Raw genomic sequence first — 24,521 nt, forward strand, 5'->3', positions numbered from 1 at the left:
AGATTTTCTTTATAATTTGCATGCAACAAACTTGCAATGATTCTCACAAGTTAACACCATTTTGCTAATAATTTAACAGAGATCTTTAATTATCCCTTGTTGAAGGTTCACTGGAATATCTTGAATTTCCTTTATTAAAGTTCAATTATTTTCAATACTCCAGTTACTTATTTCCTGGAGTATTTTCCTGCCAAATTTCGTGAAATTCTAATGAGTGGTTCTCGAGAAATAAACCTATTTCCGAGAGTGCAATTTTTCATTCAAACGCAATTTTTTGACTTACTATGCATGCGCTACATTTAACTGGGTTCTTTCGCTAACAAAGAAAGTGCTGAGAATTGCTGGGTTCTTTGCATCGTTACCTTTTCTAACATATCTTTGTTATAGAAGACTAAAGCCATTAATACACTGCGTTCAATTATAGAGAAAAATAGCACAGATAGTGCGGGTGTTGAGTAAATAAAATGATCGCTCTATTGGCAGCGTGTTTGTTTTTTGCAATCCTTATGCACGCGCTGAATTGCATCAGCAAAAGTGCGCACGAAACTGTGTTTGGCCACCTTAAGCTCACCTCACAAGTTTCTCGAGAATACTCACTAAGTACTGTTTTGTCTTGCTGGTAAACAAAAGCTTTTACAGGGATGCCAGACTGACACCTAGTTGGCAGCCATGAAAACATCAATGTCAATTGGCCCTGCTTTAGGATAGACCACCCCTTAGTTTATGGTTAAACAATAGCTGAACCACTCCTTAATACACCAGGGAGTGGATGCATAGTTGAGGGAACAAACAGGGACAGTTGCAAACACGCAGTTGCAACTTCACATTTCTATTTAACTACAAAAACTAAACCTTTACTCTTGTTCCATAGAGTTGAATAAAAAGGCCAAACCACGAGAGGTTTGACAGTGTTCACTCATTATATACAATATTTACACTGAACTGCATTATGTCATAATAAACAGGTATGTTCGTGGTGCAAGTACTAAGAGGTTTAGGCGAGAAGTCGTTTCAACAGCCCCAATCCCCCAAGGTTTCAAAAAATCTAGACACAATGTCCATTATAGTAGAAATTGTTTTCTTCAAACTCAACCAAATCTGGACAAAAAAGATGTACTGACTTGTTCAAAGATGAATTGTTTTATACTTGAAGTGGATTTTCTAGTCTTCAGGGACATTGAGAACAACATCATAGTAATTGAAAAACAAGTACTTTCTTTGATCACAATCCTTCCTCCGAGAATAGACTCAGCCTGTGATTTTCATCAGTGATGTTGCTTAATAACATGACTTAACCCGAAGATGATGACTATCATGACTTCACCATTTTGATTGGACAATGACAATCTGAAAGTCTTTGGAAACTAATCTAAAAATTTTGTTCCTGGACTGAAATATTCACTCTGTAGAAATATTTTAAGCTTATGTATCTCAGCAAATGAAAAGAAATGGTCCTTCAGACTCCTTAGTCCTGTTTTCTCATGACAACAGACCTGCTCAACTAAGTAACTCGTTTTCTGAAACTTTTCCAGAAACAATTGCATCGCTTTCTTCGACATGAATGGAACATTTGGCTCAATTTCTCATTGAAAACTTCATTGATAACTATGAATCTGTCCATTTTCAACTGCATCATTATGAACATACAATGCAACGAAGCGGCAGCCAGTTTGTTAACAACGGCACACTGCAGGGCTACTCGCTATCTGGGTTTCTATCAAGTTTTAGTAAAAATCTACTAGCGTTCTATCACGAATGCCATTCTCTGATTGGCTACACTCCTCACTATCTATTCTGTTGTAGATAGTGAGTAGCATAGGGCCGTTTCTTGGTGTTTTCGAAGTGTCTTTGAAGAGGATTTAGATTTAAGTTTTGAACGACTACTGGATTTATACTAACAATTAGATTATTTGCTCTCGATTTCTATGCGTAATAGTTGACTTAGGTTGCGCCCTGGTTAACTATCAAGCGATAGAAATCTCGAGCTCATAATCTAATTGCCAAATAGAAATACGACTTTAACCAATCAGTGCAAGTTTTTTCTTTGGGCTATTTTCTAAAAACTATATATAATAAGCATTGCTAGCCAGAGCAACAATGTGCTTCTGCTAAATCTACGTGTTTTACTAGTTTATGGCATAAAGCATTGTATAAAACTTTATATGTGGCACTTGAACCATTCCCATGTTTCCAGCGCAGCAGCATTTTATATGCCCTCTGTGAACACACACCATTTTGGTGATCAAATGCTTCAAGCTGCGCGTCTCGAACTTTGAGAAGGTGACCAAGCGTCCAATAACAATCATCAGTAACATCCTGTGCAAACGTTTCCAGAACTTCTTCATCAGGCACACCTTGTTTTACTTTAGTTAACAAGAGGAAAGGCATGTTAGTCACATGAGAGAAATGGTACACTAAGCAATAAAACAATGATAATCTGAGAATAAATGAATGAACTTTGGCTCTAGTTTAGTAAGAAATGGGGTACATGAAAAGTCGCTCTAATGAAATTAAAGTCAACTCAGAGAATCACGCAACAATGTATTGCAAAGTGAGCAAAGTATGCGATAGCTACACAAAAATTTTGCACTGATGAACTTCCAGATTAAGATCATAACTACAATGAATGAAAAAGTAGCTGGGAAGGTTGCTGAGATCTTGTTATGAGATAAAAATATCTTAATAGACCAATTTCGGTGTATTAAAATTCAGCCTAACACTAGACCTCAGCACCAGGCTCTGGTGAATAAATCCCACAAACTCTGTAGTTACTCCCCAGAACCTTGTAATGAGATCTATTGATTCAGGCTGAATGTTAATAGATGAAAATTGGTCGATTAGAACCAGACCTGGCCACGTATGAAGTTCTTTAATTTCTCCTCGTCTCCCCATACCTGTGTTCAAGTTCTACCGAAAAATAATGCCACTAAGCCCTTGGCTGACAAAAACAATAACCTTCCCAACACTATAGTCACGGGTTGAAGATACTAGTTAATCACCTTGAAGTTCTCTCAGTTGTTTAGAAGTTTGAGTATCAGTGCAGGATGATGACCCTTTGCCATTCTGTCACCAATTTTGTGTTGATTTTAGAACACCTCAAAAACATATGGAGCAAACACACTGCCAAATATTTTTAAGGCAAAATTTCCTGATTAATAATAATCATCTCTTCCTGTATTAATTATTTATTTAAGCCCTTGGCTGACAAAAAATAACCTTCCCAACACTTTTGTCACGGGTTGTAGATACTAGTCTACAAGTCTATTTTTATTTTAATACAGACCTTCTACAGAGAAGGACGCAGCAAAGCAATCATCTCCGTCTGCCCTCCGTCAAATTAGAATGTACAAAAAAGCTTTTTACTATCATGGCTATGTAGTTTTTAATCGTAATTTCTAGTTTTTATTAATCCTATTTTGTGATAAATTTTTATATGCTGTTTTTAGCAGAGCTCCGGCGGCCCGAAGTACTGCCAAGCAAGGAAGGAAGTATCTGCTTAGGTGGGAATCTGGAAGTTTTTTTTGGTGTTTGAGCTGTTTGTTTTGTGATGGATTTTCCTGTTAAGCCTGCCTGCTACGACTCTGTGCCTGCGTGTCTTTGTATGCAATGTCAATTGTATGATGTCAAGCAAATGGTTCGTGCCAAGTCCGCTACAGTGTCGTCTCGTTCACCGTTTTTACCTCGTTATGCCGTTTCGTTGTTGTCCCGTCCCACCATTGAGTCTGCACCATGTGCTGTTTCGTCCGTCTTGTCTACTCGCCCATCTTCGTCTGTTGCTGCTTCTACGTATGGTTTAGCTGATATTGATGCCCCCAAGTATGTTTGTGAGCCTGATTGTTTTCCACGCCGCCCGTACTTGTCTCATCCGCGTGTTGATTTTGCTGACCTGTCTTCGCCTTGTTTTTTGCCTGGCTCTGGTTCTGGTCCTGTCGTCAGCCCTGCTAGCTCTGCTGCTGTTCCGGTTGTCCAGTCCAGTTGTCCTGCTAACTTCGTTGCTGTTTCGCCTGTACGTTCTAGTTGTTCTGTTGCTTATGTTGCTGTTTTGCCTGCTGTTACGTCTAGTCCTGTTACCACTTCGCATGGTAGCCCTGTTAGTTCTGTTGCTGCTTCGGCTGCTGCTACGTTTGGTCCTGTTGCTGCACCTCGTCGTCTGTTCCCTGGATTTTGTACGCCTTTTTCCAAGCCGGTTATCTGTCCCGTTTTTCCTGTGGCTCGCTTTGTCTTGATTCTGCTTCCTGTGTTGCTGCCCACTCCGTTTGGCCTCGTCTTCTCGTTTTTGCCGTTTCTGCGTTGATTTTGGACTTTGCTCGTCGAGTTTGTTGTTATTTTTGGTCTTGGTTTGTTTTGGGTTGCATATTGGTGGCGAACATATTCTTTTAGGATTAGTCTGTTGACAGGTGCCCCTCTTTTGGGTTCACCTTTCGCCGTTGCCCCGGAGCAGTGTATGTTAGTCCTGTTGTCTGATGTTTTTGCCTGTTCGTCTCTCGTTTGTTTGTTTCTATGTTTCCTGTTTGTAGGGGCGGGGTTCGATCCCCTGGTGAAGTTGACGTGTTGGTTGCACCCCCGTATTTAGGCAATCCAGTGTGTGTATTGGATTAGTCGGTATGACCGGCAGGCATTGCACTACCGCCTGCCGATCACCTTAAATACAAAAAACATCAGCTAATAGGTTGACAGACATGCATCCTTGGTTTATAGCATCCTTCTTTGATCTTGGACACCATGTTAACTTGCTGTAAACAGGGCCGGGTTGTTCGGAAGCCAGTTAACACTAACCCAGGATTACAAAAGTTAACTGAAGTACATTATAATTTTTTTTTTGTATACAAATGTTTTTCACTACTTTTGCTTTGTGTATTTTGAGGACCTTAAGATTATTCAGACTCAAAACGGAAGGCCAAACAACATAAACAGAAAACCGCACAGCAAAACTCAATTTAAAATTCTCGCATATCGAAGGTAAGCTTAATTGAAAGGCCGCGTGCAAGAACGTCCCCTAGATTTTTTGGCCATTTTGAAAGTGTTCAAAAATAGCTGAATTTTGGCATGTAGGCTTTGTTGTACCCGAGAAACATTGCTCTGAATTTTTTTTGGCTGGGGCGCTCTTCGTTCTCGAGAAATAACGTATGCAAAAAGCTCAGTTTTCCAAGCGGCATCTTTTGGAGATCTTTTGTTGAACAAAAAACAAAAGGAACCCTATTATTTTATTGAACAGCAGACAGGCAGACTGTTTATAATGTATTCCACTGAATCTTAGCTGTCTTAAAGTCAAAGGAGAATAGTATATAGAGCGGAAATCTGGGAACAGATTGTTTACATCGGTTATTGTGACGTAAACACAACACGTGAATCGATCGAGCGGCAAACGAAATACCATTGAACGAAAAACAGATGTGCCACGTTAGAGCTCTGTCAACTAATATCTTAAGCATAGTGTTAAAGTACCTTGTGTGCCTGCCTGGTGGTTGAGAGGCATCATAAAACCTCGATAGACCCGTAAGTCGTCAGCACGTTTTAAAGAATCAAAATGTGTTCTGAAACTTCGAAGGTAGCTGATATACCGTAATCATGTTATCAGCTCGAGCCAGGCAGCAAAGTCCAAGAGCAGTTCTTGCCCAAGAAAAATACCCTCTCGTGAGTTGTGGCCCATTTGCCAAGCGTTGCTAGTGTCAAAGTTTGGAAAGCGAGAACTGGTTTTTGACTTATAAAATTTGTCTTGTATCGACCGCCATGTTTTCCTGCGCACGAGGTGTAAAGACCCTTCCCGGCATGCATTGCGATCACGTTCTGCTCGCGTTTCTCGAACTGGTAACTAGATTGTTTCGGTTTTTTCATTTAAAGGTAATAATGGCCAACAAGTAGCAATCGATTGTAACATAGATCTGTGATCCAGGTTGCGTTGATTTTATTTCATATCGGCATGATTTGTAGTGTTTTGAACTTCTGGGATCAGCGGACATGCAGATGTATGGAGACCCGTACGTTGCGCAGAAGGGTTAACTTGTTAATCTGTTAGGCGGTGCGTGACATAAAGCTACGATCGCGTTTGCCGAAAAATATGTATTTATCTCGTGATTTTTAGCCATTTAAGACGTTGCTGTATTTGGAAAAGTGCTTATTTGATGTTTATTTGTTCAGTGCAGATAATCATTGTCCCAGATAACCAAAGTAAGTTCCAGATGTTAACACTATTTTCCGGCTGCCATATTTTACCTATTTAAACCTGAAATCAACATTTTTGAGCTTATACGTAGCGTGAAATTAACATTTTGCTGTTTTCTAAGTGAAATCAACATCCTTTCCATCACGCGTTACGTGAAATCAACATTTTCACGTATTTAGACCTGAAATTAACAATTTTTAGCTTATAAGTTGCGTGAAATTAACATTTTGCTGTTTTCTAAGTGAAATCAACATCCTTGGCGTCACGCGTTAGCGTGAAATCAGCATTTTTACCTATTTAGACCTGAGATCAACAATTTTTAGCTTATAAGTTGCGTGAAATTAACATTTTGCTGTTTTCTAAGTGAAATCAACATCCTTGCCGTCACGCATTAACGTGAAATCAGCATTTTTACCTATTTAGACCTGAAATTAACATTTTTGAGCTTATACGTTGCGTGAAATTAACATTTTGCTGTTGTCTAAGTGAAATCAACATCCTTGCCGTCACGCGTTAACATGAAATCAGCATTTTTACTTATTTAGACCTGAAATCAACATTTTTGAGTTTATACGCCGCGTAAAATTAACATTTTGCTGTTTTCTAAGTGAAATCAACATCCCTACCGTCACGGGTTAACATGAAATCAACATTTAAACCTTTTTTGACCTAAAATCGACATTTTTGAGCTTTTACGTTGCGTAAAATTGACATTTTGCTGCTTTCTAAGAGAAATCAACATCCTTGCCGTCGCACGTTAACATGAGTCAACATTTTAAGCACTTTTGACCTGAAATCAACAAATTTGAGCTTATATAAGCTGTGTGAAATTGACATTTTGCTGGTTTCTAATTAAAATCAAAGTCCTTGCGGTTGCGGCGGGCCGATCCTTTGTTATAATAAACCGAGGCGAGACTTCGACTTATAACAAAGGCTTGGCTTGGCTGTTACAACAAAGGATCGGCTCTGTTTATCATAACAAAGGCCCGGCTTCGTTTATTTGAAGGACTCGGCGGGAAAAGGGCGTCAGGTATTTCAATCAAAGGTGAACTTTGTCGAAAACACTCCAAATTTCGCATGTTCAGGTATGTTAAGCAATGTCCCATAGTTTTTGCACTAAAGTTCGCTTCGTTCTTGAGATATTGCGTATGCAATAAACCACTCGGTTTTTCCAACCTGTGTGCCTTTTTTGCATACGTTATTTCTCGAGAACGAAAAGCAACCCAGCGAAAAAACTTCAGAGCAATGTTTCTTGGGTGAAACGAAGCCCACATGCCAAAATTCAACTAGTTTTAAGCACTTTCAAAAATGGCCGAAAAATCTAGGGGACGTTCTTGCACGCGGCCTTTCATTTATCGTGTTATCCATGTATGCATTTAAGCTTTGGAAAGCACCTAAAAAAGGGTTTAAAACTTCCTTAATTTTAATCTCAAGCATGACCAGAGTCGGCGTAAAATTTTTGCCATGGAAAAAACAGACAAAGCTTTATATGAGGTCAAACTTCTGGTCCTTTTTTCCCTTGTAAATATTTATGTTGAATGAAAAGATATTCATGTTATTGATATCCCAGCCAGTGAAAGGCAAAACTGTTTATTAAATTTGTTATCGCTAGAGTTCCGAGTTCTCTAGTTCCCAAGTAGAGCTGCCATAGATCAGGAACCGCGGTTTACCAGTACAATAGAACATAGGTTTAGCAACTCTATTGACCAATCAGAGCGTACGTAGTATCTCATTTATTTTATAAACACTGATAGACAATGACTACACATGTACATGCATGTTACCTTGAAACAGAAATAATTATTTTCTTTTTACTCCCCCAATAAGGCAAAAAAAATTTTATAAGAATCTCGAATTGCTTATATGAAAACTCACCAAGTCTTGTTACAAACACCCTTTGACATCCTGAAACCAGACATTACTACTTGAACTGACTCACTGACTCAACCTTTAAAAAAAACACAACACCAACAGGAGAAGAACAATTAAACAAGAGGATTCCATTGTATGCCTTGCATTACAACTATGTTTTACACATATAATAAAAGTGCTGGAAGTAATAAATGTATATTACTGAATACAGTCATGTAAATTCATTACAAACAACTGGTGACTTTATCAGATTAATGACGGGCTGTATTGTTTTGAATTAGTTCTAACAGTGTAGTGCATGAATATCTTGCTTTTGTTTACAAACTGAGGAAACTTTCCTGAAACCAAGCTCTCCATGAAAACCCAGCTGTCTCCTTTGGAAACTGTGCCTCTGGAATCTCCTCTCTCTTAGGATTTACAGTGATTTTCCCAAGGGAGGGGAGAGCTGGGATAGTATAGACACATGTATTTTCTGAAATTAGACATCAAAAGTTACCCCCTTTAAATTGGGTAATTATAGTGACAAGCATTTCAAAATTCCTTTTTTTTAGTGCTGAAAATGGAAAATCCATGCATTTCAGGACTGCTGTATGGACAGCAGTGGTAGCTTTCTAATGATGAAGAAAACACTGACACTAAAAACACTTCACATGTATGAGAGACAACAACGAATCAAGTATTCAATATTATCAACACAAAAAAAAATTGAAATTTCAGCTAAAATTGTTACACTAGTGCTACACAGTTTCTAATCTTATTGGAAAAAGTATAGCTGTTTATTTCCAGACTCTCAAAAAGCAATAGAAAATGTATTATGAAACTGCGATGATGCATGAAATGCAAAAGAACAGAATTCTAAAGATAACATTTACTGACAAGTTAGTGACTTGATTTTGCATATTTATCATTTTAGAGGATCTTAGATGATGCATGAAAATGTGAATTAACAGAACTTGAAAAATCACATTATGACGAGATAGTAACTCAATTTTGCATATTTATTAGTCTAATAAATTGCAGCTGTAACAGTTAGTTTTTACAATTTTACTTCAATGTATTTTAATGATATCAGAAAAGCAAAACAATATGAATTTTGTGTAGAATCTGACGCGGGTCCCTTACCCCACCTTATTCTTAGCTACCTAAGCAGCTAGGCTGGGGGGCTTCGTTCTCTGGGTGAGTGCGCTATCACCCCAATTCATTCACTGGGTGTGTCTGCCAACCGCCCAAGTTTCTGCTTTGGGGTTTGCATCCCCTAACCACCCAACGTTGTGTTTATGCTTTGGGGTTTGAGTCCACTAACCGCTCCACTTTGTTTGCAGGGTGTGTCCGCTAACCATCCAATTACCTGTCCAGGGTGTGTCGCTTCCACCCACTCTCGTTGCTATCCCAGGGAGCACCCAGTGTCCATGGTCCCATTTACTGCCAGATTTGTCTTGTCTTTTTTTTGTTCATACAATATTATGAGAGAGTGAGTTGTTGTTAACTCTAGCTTTCGTTTTAGCGTAAAGAATTAATTCAAACATGCGATCATGCAGCAAAGCACGTCTGCAAAATTTTCTAGATAAGTTTTTTTGCCTCATCTTGAATTAAATTTTACTGTTATTGAACTTCTTGTCGCATTTCTTTTGTTTGGTTGCCTTTATTTGGGAATTTTCGGTTTAAAAAGTGAACTGTATTTTTGCATATTTTAATTTACAGCAACCCTGGGGTTTCTTTGTTTAATTTATTCGCTTCGCTCAAATATATATATTTTTTGAGTCTTATTCAGCTACTACAGAACTCTTGAGAAAAGAACTAAGTGGGCACTAAATTAACACAGTTGAAATACGATTTATCTCAAAGTAATTGGCTTGTTTTTGTCGTCTTTTTGATGTACAACTCTCATCTTTCTTTTGCTGCGCTATATTATTTCGTCGCGCAGCAAAGAAATTATCTGACTTCTTCTTTTTAAACTGGTTTTTATGTGTCTTTCGCTTTTATTCTCTGGTGTTTTCTCAAATGTTACCTGTTATCGTAAAAAAATGGAAATTCTGTTGTATTCAGTTTTGATTTGTCCTCTGAAGTCAAAAATTAACTCATTTTTGTGTATTCAATTTTCTCAGCTCTTGTCGCATGGCAAAGAAAAAAAAATACATGCACCCGACCCAATTGATGCAAGCTGATTGGGTCATCAGCACATGAATAACTAATGAATTTGGTAATTAAATGGATTCTTGACTTTAAAAACTTGAAATTATTGAAAAACCGCTGTGCATGCGTAAACAACTGCAAATTCAATAAGTGCAATTTTGTCAAAGCGTAAAGTTCAATGATGCATCAAAAAATATTTGGAAACCATTATTTTAGGCGATCGTTGATTCGGCTTTCGGCCTCCTCAACTATCACCTCATAGAAACCTTGAGCCAATAATCTAATTAACAAATAAAAAAGCCTTTACTGTGCTCTGTTCTGTTGTAAAGCACGCAGGAAGCGGTAGAGCATGAAAGTGTAGGGGAAAACACGAGACGTAGTTGAGTGTTTTCCCCTACTTCTTGAGTGCTCTACCAGTTCCTAAGTGCTTCACAACAGAACAGAGCACAGTCGAGGCTTCTGTATTTGTTTTATGATAAAGAATCCGGTAATTTTCCCACGCATTCGGCCGAATTTTCAAACCAAACTTTATTTTCCAAATGGGTAAAAGTGGCGTCAGCCATGCACTGTTCTCCGATAAAGCGAGCTAAAATAAGCCAATCACAATCTTTGTTAGAATTGTTCAAATCATTTGATTGGCTAACGAAGCGACAGCTGTCAATCACAAACTGGACTTCAGCTATGCTTTCAGTTCTGAGTAGTTTGACCGGCTTTTGAGAGAAGAACGATGCCTTCAAAGTTCGCTTTTTACTTAATTTTTAAATATGGATCTATAGGCAGGTAAAGGTTTATAGTCCAGAGGAATCCGGCCATATTGTGGCCCATGAAAACGTGCACTTTTCCAGTGGAAATTACGAAACGAGAATTTGAAAGGAGCTACAGTTATTTACGGCTTGTAGCCGCATGCAGCAAGATTGCCCAAACTAGCATAGAAGTTAGAAAGACTAAACTGCTCCCACTGGTTCTACTCTGAGCACAGAAGAGAATATCAGAGTAAGCTTTGCACTGACCACTTGTCGGTTCACTTTGCTGAGATGACTGGAGAACGAGCGTTACTACACTGCATGTACGTGTTGTTTGAGCAGTTGGGCATTTTTACAAAAATAAAGCTTCTCATCATAAACAGAGACAGTTCAATTGTTGTTTTCTTAAGTATAATTTCTGCCTTCGTAACAAATATAATGTCTTTTATCGAAGCACTGTTTAGGTTGAGAATTTGTCTATTTCGCTACTCCGTGTTTTTGTCGGCGGGAATCTAGCAAAACTTGTTATTTTAGTACAGTTTTAACACTACTGTTGCTAACAATGGTCTCTATAAGCCATATTTACTGCAGACAAATAGCTTGTTTCCATTGCGTTTGTCTGAATCACTGGGGATGTTTAATTTGGGTCAAATTTGCCAAAATTCCGAAGCAAAAATTTGAAAGCCAACTTACCGTCATCAACCCGTGCTTTGTTCTCTGATAAAGCACGCTGTTTCAGCCAATCAGAGCGCGCGTTATATGGAAAGTTTATTATAATTGTTAACTAGAGACAGCCAAAAGGCATGACGCTATATTTACGCATAACTTCGAGAGGCTTTCAAGTTGGAAGGGCATTAACAATGGAGAACTAGAATTTTCTGTCTTGTGAAATCAACTGAATCAGAACAAGCCCTATTAGTCTGTGATTCTTTCGAGTGTACATATCGGTAACGTAAAAATTATAAAGAACAAGCTTCAAACGACTACGTAGAGGAATGCACGCAAATAAACAAACTCTGATCCTGTCGTCTGATACTAACGATCAAACGAGCAGTAAGCGCTGAGATTGCCATTGCACAGGCTAGTTAACCTCAAGATACTATTGTAACACATCTAAAATGAGTGATAAGGATCTTAATACTAATCTGGAAACTTAAAACAGACGCTGGAGAGTAAAACTAACGAAAACTCTGCGAACGCTTACCGTCCTTGATCGATCGACGAGCAGAGACAAACCCACGAGGCAACTGTCTTCACAACTAAACAAACGCTCTTCACCACTATATTGATGGGCAGGCTACATGGTGAAGCATTTTACAAAAAGATGAAATCACCCCATGATTGAACAATACGACTAAGTCCCAAATTAACCTCAAATAAAGCGTCCCCTGCTCGAGGCAGACGTACGAGTCAAGGCTGCATTTCCTGCTTTGGTACCTTTCGCTTTCCAAATTTGGATATAGCTTCTTTTTATTGGTCAATTTGTTAGACTGGATTATGGACTATAGTTAAAGGACTGCAGACTTTCTGCGAACTTTTAAGGGGGTCTTATACTCTCAGATATAAATTTTTAACCAGAAAACCATTTTTTTGGAACACGAAGATTCAACATCCCTGTCCATTGGCAAATCGTATTTTGAAACGATTTTCCTCTAATTATTCCTGAATTTACGTTTAAATTAAGAAATCTGAACACTTCTAGCTATATTTCAACATAGCAACACCCATAGCAACCATTGTTTACAGTCTAAAAGTACTCACAAAATGGATTCAATTCAGTACATTTTAATGATACTTCACACAAACGCTTTAAAGATGTTTAGTTACGAGAATTTTGCATCATGGTCCTGAACATTATTTCTTCTACCATCTTATACGGTCCTTACCCTTGGTTAACATTTCTATGACTGGTGTGTATTCGGGTGTTCAATGAAACATTTATGTAAAACCTTTAAATATACCCCTCCCCCTGCCCCTAACCTCCCCCCCCCCCCCACCCTAGTTCACAGGGCTAATTTGGGCTCTCGGAGACCGAAGTAAAACTTTAAAGCCTTATTTCTCAAAATGACCAAATAGACGAATCATCAATATCTTGCACACGATATCTCCACTGGGTTAGTAGTATATAGGGGATTAGACAAATACCGTTTCGCAGAGAGAGAAGTATTTCCCGATTTTACAACCCCCAGTCCCCCCAGTGCCAAAACCGAGCCTCACAAGCTCGGTTCGGATGAAGTTGGGGATTCCAAAACGGGGAAATGCTGGGTCCCTCTGCGAAACAGTATTTGTCTAATCCCCTATATACTACTACAGGGAAGGGAGGGAAGGGGAGGGATTCCTATTAGATAGAAACGACCCCGCTGTTATACCGCCCTAACAGTGGCAATGGTTCGAGGAACAAACAAGTGTCAACTTTCAGATGCCATTCAAAACCTCCCTCCAGAGCTTCGAGAGATCATTTACAAGGAGTATCTCGCAATAAATAGAAGGGAAAAAAAGGATTTGGGCTGGGACAAGGTACACGAGCATATTTCAAAACTGCCTTTCTGTCAGTACATGCAGCAGAATTGTACCAACGATAATTTGCCTTGAATATGCGAACTGCCGTTTCGAGGGTTGTTGTTTCCCCTGTTTCGAAAGGGAGGGAACTCTTCATAAAATATTGCCAATCCCACCTCTCATAGAAGACAGCATCGAGTACAAGAATTTTTTAAAAGTATGCTCCTGGGGTTATGATTGGCACGAGTGGTTCCTTTTTGGCAGGGAGCGTTGGCGAAAAAAGGCGGGTGTTTCCTAGTGAAAAACCTCATCGTCATCAAAGTAATCTGTCTCAAGCATAGCCGAAACGATCTCGCGCGTGATATAACGAACATTTTTTTGCCACTCAGGTATGAGATATTCGTGGGCGAGAAACGCAATCAAGTGGAAACAGACGAGCATGTTTTTATAATATGCAAATAAAACCGTCTGTTTCTAAAAGTCAGTTCGAAGCGGGGGGGTCTGTTATTTTTTTTTATCAGTTCAGCTTCAAGTCTGCCGCGGATGTCTTTCTCCAGTTTCTGAACATCAACATCAGCAAGCTTTCTCTTTGACGGTTGGCGAAGCATCTTCGCTTGGACATGTTCCTTCAGTGAGTTATACTGCTGAAACTCGGAAAGGATAGTGTCAAACTCGTGGGAAGACACTTCGTTGTTATTCAAAGCTTTGGAGAGCAATCTGTTGATTGTATCCCGCTTGGCAACGGCGAGCGTGGTAATCTCTTGATGTTTTTTTATTTTCGAATCAAGTTTTTTGCTGGCGATTATCAGCCCCGAAGAAACGAGAGCGAAACACCCCCCAGCGCCGCCAAGAGGAACTGTTGCCGGCAGGCCAACCACAGACACAGCGGAGCCAAAACTAGCGCTGGAAAACGCTGCCGAGAGAACACTGGAGCCGGCGGCACTCCAATTAACGAATTTTCCTGCCCGTTTGTATTTTTTAGCAACGAGACGATAGTGGCCGATCTCATGGTCCAAAGTGTTGGAAATCTCGTTGATCTTTTGCAAGCGGAAATTTTCAGAAGGCGCCGCCAGTACTGGATTGAGAGGCTCGGCGGGCGGCGCGCTTGGTAGCACATTCGCAGAAGACATTGTGTATATAAATAAATTTAATTTAACTCTAATTCAAAAAGAAGCTGGAAGCCCTTGAAATCAGAGAGTTCTCCATTCTCATCTTTTACGCTAATAGTGATGCTATTTATAAACTCGTCTGTAGAGCAGTCTCGCAAAACCTGTTGCGGAGAACCCTGGTAGCTTACCTTTTCAAAAGGCTTCCCTTTCACATCAAACATGGCTAAGACATCTGACCTTTTGCCATTGAACAGATTCCGTTCTTTGTCGATCAAATCACAATGAATAAAATATGTCGTTGGATATCTAAGCCATTTTACGAATGTTATAAGCTGCAACTTTCGCCCAATACCAAGCAAATTGGCTAAATCGCGATCAAGTTCAATCGGTTATGCCCCAAAATTTCTGATTACAAGCTGGCCAACAGGTTGATTTATTGCTGTTTCCAACTGTTTATAGCCATATTTGTCGAACAGACCGTCTATTTCTTTTGCCAATCTTTCTAAACTATAATGCCCTGGAAGTATTTTACTGATTGACAAAGCTCTATCTTTGTCTTTATCTCCCAAGGTGGCTGAACCTTCTTTTTCAAAGTGTCCCAGCTGTTGAATAAACTACAAGAAATGAGTTTCATGAAATGTACTTTCGGTATCGGGTATTCAAAAAAGATAGTCTCTCCGTTCTTTTGTGTGACAATAGTGAGAACAACCATTTTATATTTAACAAACAAAATTGTGTTCAAATACAATGGCGAATATGTGGGAAGATCCTAAGTTTTTGAAAAAAGCGGCAATCGCAAAAGAAAAGGCGTGGACAAATTTTTTAAACCACTTTCCAAAAGCGGACAAAAGCCGGTTCGTTTCACAAGAAAGCATCGACGAGAAAATTAACGCAACCGCAGAGGTGTTTTTCAAAGAAAGCGAAGGCTCGTTACAAAGCGTCTTCGGTTCAGACAGGCGGTATTGGAGCGCGGAAATGAAACAAGCGCTAGGTTTTGGAGACAGCGGGGGTTTTCCTTATCAATTGTCGCTACTTGGTTCAAAAGTTTCTTTGGCAATCCCTGCGGTACCTTTCGACGGGAAAGCGCCAAGCTTGAAGAAAATATTCAACGACGCAATCCAAATCTAGGTCACGCCTGACCAATATTTCACGACAAAATTCCGAGAAATATTTCAAAAAACCAAACTCAGGCACACTTCTTCAGCCGAATCAAAACACTGGTTAGGAGGGCCCGACATGAAATATTGGCCGCAATAGCTCAACTTCGCGGTTTTCTGCGCGACACAGGGGTGTAGAATTTCTCGAGAAATATTTGACAACGGGATAAATCTCCCCCCGCAGATAAGAGCTTTTTACGCCTTCCACGTGTATTTCACCGTCAGGCGCATTTTGTACCAGCTGGGAGGAATTCAGAGCATGAGCGCGTTGCCCGGAGACCCAACTTTCAGCCAATGCAACAATCATTATGACGTTGCTTCGTACAAAGGCTATGCAGCGAGTTCGGCATAGACCCCTCGAGCGATTTTCGCTTCACACACGGGCCAAACCACGGTCTGGGAAGCGTTTACGTTTACGCGTCAGGCGCGACTAAAACTGACTATAAATACCCGGGATGGAACAAATTCAGTGATGAAGGCGGCAAAGCGATCAAAGGGGACTTGATTTATTACATCGAGCCGGATGCTTATGGCGATTCCCAAGCGGACTGGTTCGCGCCAAACGCAGCATCTGGTTTGACGCAGGCAGGGTTGGCGAGAATCAACCAGTCAATCGAGGCTTTCGTTTATTGCATCCTGGGCGCGCAGGTCAACGTTCGCAGCAGTATTCTCGGTTCTGGCGGTCGGGCGAGAGAATCCCAGAGAGAGTTCCTGGTGCTGATGGAAGACGCGATCAGACAGCCCGACCTAGCCAAGAGCGTACCAAGGTACCAGCTCGCGGTGGATCAAGCGAAGGTTAGGCTCAATCTTGCTGTAGCCCCCATGGCTTGGCTTATGCCCGCGCAAATGATAATCAATACCGAAAGCACGATCGGTTACAACAACAAGCTGAAACAGGCGGTCTCTGGGATGAAACTGGGGGTAAACAACGAGGTAAACCCGGAGACAAAAAAAGCTGCGCTCAAACTCATGGAAGGCGGCCCGTCAAAAATTAACCCTCCCAACAGCCATCCGTCCAACCCGATACACAAAGCCGCAACAGCCGAATCAAAAAAATCAGCTTCGACCGAAACTCAGCAAGCACAACCAACGGCGCAAAAAATAGAGCCCAAGGCTCCAGATAAAACACCGCAACATGAAATAAACAAAACAGCTGTCATTATCGGTCTAGCAGGATTATCGGCTTTGCTGTTCATGGCTTGGCGGTAAAGTTAACGCCGCTTATTAAGATATTGTTCGAACAAAAAGGCCACCGCGGCAAAAATAAGCAGCCAGGTGTGCTCGGCCAGAAACCCGATGACTTGGCCGGCGGCTTTGAATAGAAAGCTCACAATCGATCCAATCAGCCCGGGCAGCAGAGAACCAAGTTTCGCGCCTATATCTTTTATCCCATTTCCCACAGCCTTACCGGTGGCTTTCAAACTTCTGGTGAGGGCCCCGATGACAGCTCAGATTGTGGCCCCGGCAGCAAGAAATATTGCTGTTACCGTCCCATATTTTTTGAAGATCTCTTTTACCCTTTCCAAGAGAGGCCGCGTCCTTTCCCTTTCCGCAATCTGAGTTTGCAAACGCGCGAGCTGCCCGTTCCTTTCTTCCACTCTATCTCTGGCAGCTTGTACGTCGGAGGGCGAGGCATTCTCATCTTGAATGATCGCCTGGTCTTCCTCGTTTTGGCGCTGCAGCTCGCCTTCCTGTTCTTTCAGGTCTTCCAAAGGCTTTGTGCTGTTCAGCCCTTCTTCCAGCGCATTTCCGTTTTTTATCTCTTCCGCAATACTTGCTTCAAGGCGGGCGTTCTTTTCATCTTGATCGTCCAGTTTTTTACTCTTTTTTCACGTTCTTTTCTTTCTTTTATCGCGTCTTTTAAATCTTTTTCTAAATTATTTGCCAGTTGTTTCTTCCTTTTAATTTCTTCTTCATATTCTGGTAGATCTTTGAGTTGATCAATCTTGGCCTTTTCTTTATTTAACCGCTCATTAAGAGACAGCACCAATTCATTCTGTTCACTCAATCTTTGTTCCGCTTCTGCCTTTTTCTTTCTTAATTCCTCAAATTCTTTTTGCTTTTTTCGAATTGAATCAGTGTTTTTGCTGATAATTTCTTCAGCACTATCTCCCAGAATTTTTGTGACGAATGTCTTGTTTAAGAAGTCTTTCCGGAAACCGCTCCCATCGTCTAAAACAATTTTGGTCTCACCTCGCTTCGGGCCAAGAACCACTATCTGGTTTTTATCGGAGAATTTGATGACCAGCTTGTCAACTTCGGCGTTGGGGTACCGAGCTTTGATAAATTTTTTGACATTTTGGATTTCTTCTTCTCGTAAACTGGGTGGGATAAGAGGGATTGCGGACTCACTAATGATTCCCGTGGCCGGGTCTCTCAAAGCATCCAGTCTTCTTCGAATATCTTCGATTGTATCTATTCCCGGTGTTCCCCCATAAGAAGTTTCAGGCAGGCCGGACTGCTTGTGCTGCATAGTATGAATTTCCATTTGTTCACCCCAGTGGTATGGGGCGCCAGGTTGGTAGGGAGTGGATGCCGTACCTGGTTGAAAAGTTTGGCTTCTGTTAACCTCTTGTTCGTCATCATCATCGTTGTCAATCTGATTGTCAAGGACCGGGTCATCGTAACCAAATTCGCCGCCGCCTTCCGCCATAGCAATATATTTCAATCCTGTTATTTTTAAATTAGAAAATAATAGCAGGCGTATTATACAATGTCAGTGCCAGAGAACCTTCGCCCAACGTACAACGAAAAGACATTGCACGCCATGCAGGCCGAGCGCGCGGTCAAGCGAATCACCTTTATCCGCTCCGAAGCCAAACCCGGCGATAAGCTGTATGTTTCAGTGCCCAAGCTGAACGAGAACGAGGTTCTGGTGCCGGGCTCGCTAGCGCTTCGCTTTGACATCGACCTTTCTGGAGGGCATGCCAACAACTTCCTTGTCCAGAACGTCACGCGGGCGCTCGTTGACAGGCTGGTCGTGAAGTTTGCAGGCACTATCCTGCAAGACACAGTTGGATATGACATCTATAAAACTTTCGAAGACCTTTTCCTTTCGCAGGAAAAGCGAGACGGCATGATCCGCGAAGGAATTCAGAGCGAAGATCTATGCAAGATCCGCTCAGGCGCGGGAGACAAGAAAACCTCGGGCGTCAACGCTGAAAACAAGCTGAACGAGGTACACCGAAGAAAGTACCGAATCAATCTCGACCAGCAGATTTTAACCAACCACGGCGTTTTCTACCCCCAGGCCCTTTACAACGACCTCACGTTTGATGTAAAACTTGCACCAGCTTCACAGGTGGTCAGAGGCTCCGATACAACCAAGCTGAAATACAAGCTGACCAACATCCAGCTCGAGTACGTAATTATCCGCAGCAAGACTCTGGCAGACGAGGCACGCAGCGTTTTCTCCAGCGGCAAAGAGTTCACTTATGACCACGTGCTGCATGACAAAGAGGTGTCTTTCAAAAAAGACACTGACACGAGGATCAACATCAAAGTCAACGCCCAAAGAAGGTCACTGAAAGCCCTCCTCCTACTGTTCGTTGATCCGTATGATGGGGGCGCCAGAGATTCAGAAAAATTCATCTTCCTGGATCTGACGAAAGTCAACGTCACGGTCAACGACTCGCCTAACATGCTTTTCAACGACGGCGTCGAAGGCGATGACATGTGGGAAGAGGCCAGCCGCTTCTTTGTGAAAGAGAAAAATAAAACCGAGCACATGAATGTGACAAAATTTTACACTGATGATAAGTTTGGGCTTGTGATTGACATGCGCTCCATGGCAGATCAGTCGATGCACGGTAGCGGTAAGCGCATTGTGAACAGTACAGACGGGGTCCAGCTGGAAATTGAGCGGAAAGCCAAAGGCTCAGGCGACGTGAAATGTCATATATTCGTCATCTCCGACTCCCAGTTCAACATTATTGACAGACAGCTGGAATCTGTACAGTATTGAATATGAACATGGACCCAAGCAAGATTCCCTTCAACGCTCTCATCGTGGGGCCGACGAATTCAGGCAAATCGAGGTTTGTGGTGAACCAGATCTACGGCCCTTTCCGCTTCAAGTTCGACTACATCGTCCTCATCTGCCCGACGTTCGCGCGCAACAAGACCTACTACCGAATTGGTGAAAATGATCCAAGAATGAGTGTGATAATGTGCGAGCAGCACGACGTGGAAAAGTGGTTGAAGCTAGTGAGATGGCTTTTCGAGGGCACCAACACTCTCATAATCCTCGATGACTGCGCTGCCTCCAAAGATGTGAAAGGGCGTACAGGCGAGCTGGTTAATCTCGCCTTTTCTGCTCGACATATGGGCATCAGCGTTTGGGTGCTGACCCAGAAAATGACCGGCATAACAGCTTCCTTCCGGGAGAACGTGGCGGCGATCGTTCTCTTTTACACCCCCTCGCCCAAGACCACGAAAGCCATCTTCGATGATTACGCCGGAGAACTCTCTCAGGATGAGTACAAAGGTCTGGTTTCAAAGCTGAAAGAGCGAAAGTTCTCTTATCTTGTGTTCTCGCTTAGCCACCCCTACGGGGTTAAGTTATTTTGAATAAAAACATGAAAGCTGAATATAGCCTTGAACAATGGCTGAAGAAGAGGTCGCGTTAGCAGAAGTTATGAACCTTCTTCAAACCGAGCCCGAGCCGTCGAGTGGGCCAGCCGGCGGTATACTGCCAACCGCCCCCGGACCTGACATTCCTGCTCTTCGTGAGCAGCTGGCCGTGCTGGTATCCACAGGCAAAGCCAAAGAGGCCATCGGAGTGCAGTTAACCCACGAGCAGGTAAAGCGCCTGAGCGACAAAGAGGTCGAGAAATACACCAAACGCTACGAGACATACGTGGGCTCAAAGACAACAGAAAGTTTGGTCGACAGCTTTATTTTGCTTGTATCCAAAGCGGTCGGAATGACCCTTAACATCAAAGACATCGATGCTTACCAAAAAGAGCTCAGAAACGACTACATCTTGAACAAAGAGCTCTCCAATCTGGCCGGCAACCTTGCTTTGAAGTGCGGCCGGTTTCTTGCTGCGGCCAACGCGGTGCTGATCACCACAAAACATATTGATTTTAACTCGTATTTGGAGAGAAAGGACGAAGTAAAATTGGAAGAAATTCCTCAACAGCAATCCTCAACTCTCGCTGAGTGATTGCAGAACGACCGCAGAGTTATCGCTCAGCATTATTATATTTGCTTAGCATACGCATTTGTTTCAGAATGTCTACCGAACAATCCGAGAGCGCACCTCAGGGAGAGACCCAGACAGCACCTGCCGTCGATATCACACAGCAAGCGACAACTCCAACTTCAACTACTCGCGTAAAAAATCCCAAGCGTGTGGCTGCTGGAAAAATGGTTGCTGAAAGAACGCGGCTGGCCCGGGAACAACAGAAGAAAGCAGCAGAGGCTTATCTCGCGGAAAACAAGGTGAAAGCCGCCACAGCTGCTCCTGAGCCAGCCTCGACTACAGAAGGCGAAAGCCCAAAGAGCTGCGTAGAAAAAAATAGCAGCCTCAGCACCACCCAATGGCTTGCTGTTGGCAGCTTAGTCGTTTCTCTGGTCGGGATTTATTACAAACGGGAAGAGCTCAAGGCCGCATTCGCCAAAAAAACGCCTGAGCCCGCACCTGAGCCCGCGTGTGTTGAGCCAGAACCTGCTCGAGCGACACGGCCAAAAGGTTTGAAAAAAATGATTTAAACTTTCACATGTAGTAGATAAACATGAAGAAAGTTGACGTTCCCCAAATTCTTATCTCTTCAGCAGCAATTTTTGGTATCGGGCTGTTATGGTACGACTTCAACGTAAAGATTTTTCATACAGTCCGCGATCTTTTGCGTGCAACATTGTTTGAAAAGGATGAAGAAAAGAAAATCCGCGATATTTTGAACGCATACTTGCATGACGAGGATGACGAGGATGAAGAAAAGACAGATTAATTTTGTTTTAAACTTTTGTTATTTTCACTTATATCAAACGCATCATGTCCGAAAAAAACAATAAGCTTGTCAAGACCGTTATTGACGCCGCTACTATCACTGGCTTAGCCGCTGGCATCGGCTGGGCCGCAAAAAAGGTTACAAAAGAGAATTTTACTTCTGATCTCAGCGGCAGTGCGATGAATTACGTGAAGTTCACCGCCGTGGTGGCGGGCAGCATTGCGCTCAAAGAGTACCTCGAGGACCAAAAAATCCTTCCCACCAGCGTCTAAAATTTTTGATTTGAATAAAAAAAAGTCTCTTATATTGCGCCATGGCAAGTCTTGTAAGCGTCGGGGATAATATTTACGAGGCTGTTTCGATAGCCGCGAAAGAAGAAGAAAAGAGCTACGATGAAGCAGTCAAGGGGTTTCTAGAGGTTTTCGAAGAATTAATTCTCGATCGCAAAAAAGTACTTTTCGACTGGGCTGCGGCAAACATGCCTAAAACTGCGGAGTATTTTGAAAAGAGCTACGGTCAAGACGTCGATGCGTATCTCAACGCTAAAGAAAAATACAAGACCGAACCCAAAACACTTCTCGACTGGATTGCGGCCAACGCGGGAATACATGCGGAAGACAAGAAGAACCTCGATTTACAGCTTCTGAAATAAATGATTTGAAAAAAAGCTTCCGATATATAGCACCATGGCAAGCATCGCGATTATGGTTGGCGGGGCTGTGTTGAACGCCGCGGCTTTTATCGGAGGCAATTATCTGGCGAGGTCGCTTGGCGGGGGCAACAAAGCTGCACTTGAAGAAAAAAAGCGCCATGACAAAGCTCTCGAGGTTTACCAAGCGGCTTACGCCAAATACACGCGCGACCGCAACAAACTTCTCGACTGGATTGCTACCAACGCGCAAATAAAGGCGGAGGCCAAGCAGAACTTCACCAACACTGACTATGCCTTCAAACTCTACAACCAGGCGCATCCTGACGAACAAATGATACCCCCCAAAGAGCCCAAGTTCTCAGATTTCTATCAGCCGAACGAGCAGCAGAAAAATGGTGAACTCATGTTCGTGGGCGCCGGGGCGCTCGCTCTGGGATACGCGGCCTTCCGGTTCCTTTAAACTTTTTTAACTCCTTCTTATAGTAAGCGATGGACGCGAAACTCGCAAAGATATATTACGGCCCCGGGGGCTATGGAAAGGAATCGCCGCGATAAAAAAATTAGCCGAGGCCGCAAAGGTACCTGAAGAAACCGCAAAAAGGTGGTTGATCAAGCAAGCGCTATGGCAGATATTCCTCCCCGCGCCGAGGCGAATTCCTCGACCGAAATTCGACGTTCCAACACCCAATGAGGTCCACCAGGAGGACCTTCTTTTTCTGCCGCACGACAAACTGCCCCGCGGGCGCAAAGTTTTCAAATACGCGCTGACCGTTGTCGACGTGGCGAACCGCTACAAAGAGGCCGAACCCTTGACTTCGAAAAATTCTGATGAGGTCGCCCAGGCCTTTCAGAAGATTTACAAGCGCTCGCCTCTGAAATGGCCTGAAATGCTGCAGGTTGACCCCGGACGCGAATTCATGGGCGCTGTCACAAAAGAGATGGAAAAGCACAAAGCATATATCTGGCGCGGGCGCGTTGACATTAACCGTGACCAGGCCATTGTTGAACGTTTCAACCACACCCTGGATGAGCGCTTGTTCGGGCACCAGTACGCCGTGGAAATGCGACTCCCTGAGGGAAGGCGGTCCACTGCCTGGGTCAAAAGACTTCCAGAAGTTGTTTCGGCTTTGAACAATGAGGTAACAAGCCTTATCGGCAAGAAACCCTCCTTTGCCATCAAAGAAAAATCTGTTTATGCAAGGCCATCGACCCTTTATTCAAGGCCTGTTGGAAAAAGCGAAAAAATACTCCCCTCTCTTGTCCATGTTCGTTATCTCTACCAGCCCGGAGAGCTTGAAGGCGGTGTAAAAAGAGCCAGAGACTCAATCTGGTCTTTGAAAGTTTACAGCATTGAAAGATCTTTTACCAAACCGGATCAACCCGTTCTCTACTATTTGCGCGACGGTCCCAAGCGCGGCTTCGTGCGTGAAGAACTGCTCGTTGTCCCTCCAAACACTACTCTTCCTCCGGCTGACGTGAACTAAATGTGAAATTCGATCGGTTCGGTGTGTACCCCATCGGGCAGCACCCACCGCTTGTCGTAATAAGCGCTCAGCCCCAGCTTCTTCTGCTCGTAAGTGACCATCTGCCCGTCCCGCATCCTGAAACCTCTGTTGGTTGCCATATCTTTGCTGCCTTCCAGCGCTGCCTTAAAACGCTGCCACGTGATCTCGTTCTGCTTCTTCGACATCCCCTTCGTGCTAAACTTCTTTTTTTCGCCGTCTGCTTCGTCGACGAAATAACACTTCGAGCAGAGCGCAACATCCGGCTGCCCTCGCACTCAAGCTTGAAGAGACCAGGGGTGCGGCCGCTCCACTTGTCCCAGGCCAGCCAACAGTTTTTTTGCGCCTCGAATTCTTTCTTCAGATCCGGCCGAACAATGTCCTCGAGACTCTTTGCAGAGATAGCCATGTAGTTACTGTCCGTGTCCATCTGGATCAGCTCAAAATCTCTTCTGTCGAAATACCTGTCAAGAAAGTCGTAATAGAATTCCAACATCCGCAGCTTTGCCAGCTGATAGACAGCGATTCCAACTTGAAACGGCCGTCTGATCGTGATCCGAGGCTTCCGGCTTTCCAACTCATACGCCTTCCCGACCTCTTCAAGATCAGAGTAATACGCGCTTCGCAAGGCTCTGTCGACTACCTTCTCGTCTTTGGTGTAAATCACGTTTGTTTGCCGCTCCAAAGCTTCAATGAGCTTCCCGTACGCGCTGTTTCCCAGCAGTTTGAACACTTCA

At 42.7% G+C, this 24,521-nt stretch overlaps 4 protein-coding genes and 2 pseudogenes across 5 annotated transcripts in view; 4 read left to right on the top strand and 2 right to left on the bottom strand.

The window, feature by feature from the left end:
* LOC110054212 (uncharacterized) overlaps positions 1-12,084 on the bottom strand; it is a 46,646-nt pseudogene extending 34,562 nt beyond the window's left edge. The window contains exons 1-2 of the transcript XR_016206518.1: positions 11,605-12,084; positions 8,039-8,111 (exon numbers count right to left, since the gene is read on the bottom strand). The product of XR_016206518.1 is annotated as an uncharacterized LOC110054212 (transcript). The remainder of the gene's footprint in view (positions 1-8,038; positions 8,112-11,604) is intronic.
* Positions 1-24,521, bottom strand: part of LOC110048580 (uncharacterized) — a 121,916-nt gene that overhangs the window by 58,815 nt on the left and 38,580 nt on the right. The window lies entirely within an intron of this gene.
* On the top strand, positions 15,267-16,885 carry LOC149113642 (uncharacterized; annotated as a pseudogene).
* On the top strand, positions 18,390-19,640 carry LOC149113643 (uncharacterized). The gene has a single exon (XM_089287312.1). The coding sequence runs from the start codon at positions 18,390-18,392 to the stop codon at positions 19,638-19,640; it is 1,251 nt and encodes a 416-aa protein (XP_089143438.1).
* LOC149113644 (uncharacterized) lies at positions 20,280-21,016 on the top strand. Its single transcript, XM_089287327.1, has one exon. It carries the CDS (start codon positions 20,280-20,282, stop codon positions 20,841-20,843), a length of 564 nt encoding a protein of 187 aa, XP_089143453.1. The 3' UTR covers positions 20,844-21,016.
* LOC149113645 (uncharacterized) lies at positions 22,156-22,742 on the top strand. The gene has a single exon (XM_089287335.1). The coding sequence runs from the start codon at positions 22,317-22,319 to the stop codon at positions 22,740-22,742; it is 426 nt and encodes a 141-aa protein (XP_089143461.1). The 5' UTR covers positions 22,156-22,316.

This window comes from Orbicella faveolata, unplaced genomic scaffold (assembly GCF_042242905.1).
Source record: "Orbicella faveolata isolate gen_17 unplaced genomic scaffold, um_ofav_v1 contig_14, whole genome shotgun sequence".
Taxonomy (NCBI): Eukaryota; Metazoa; Cnidaria; class Anthozoa; order Scleractinia; family Merulinidae; genus Orbicella; species Orbicella faveolata.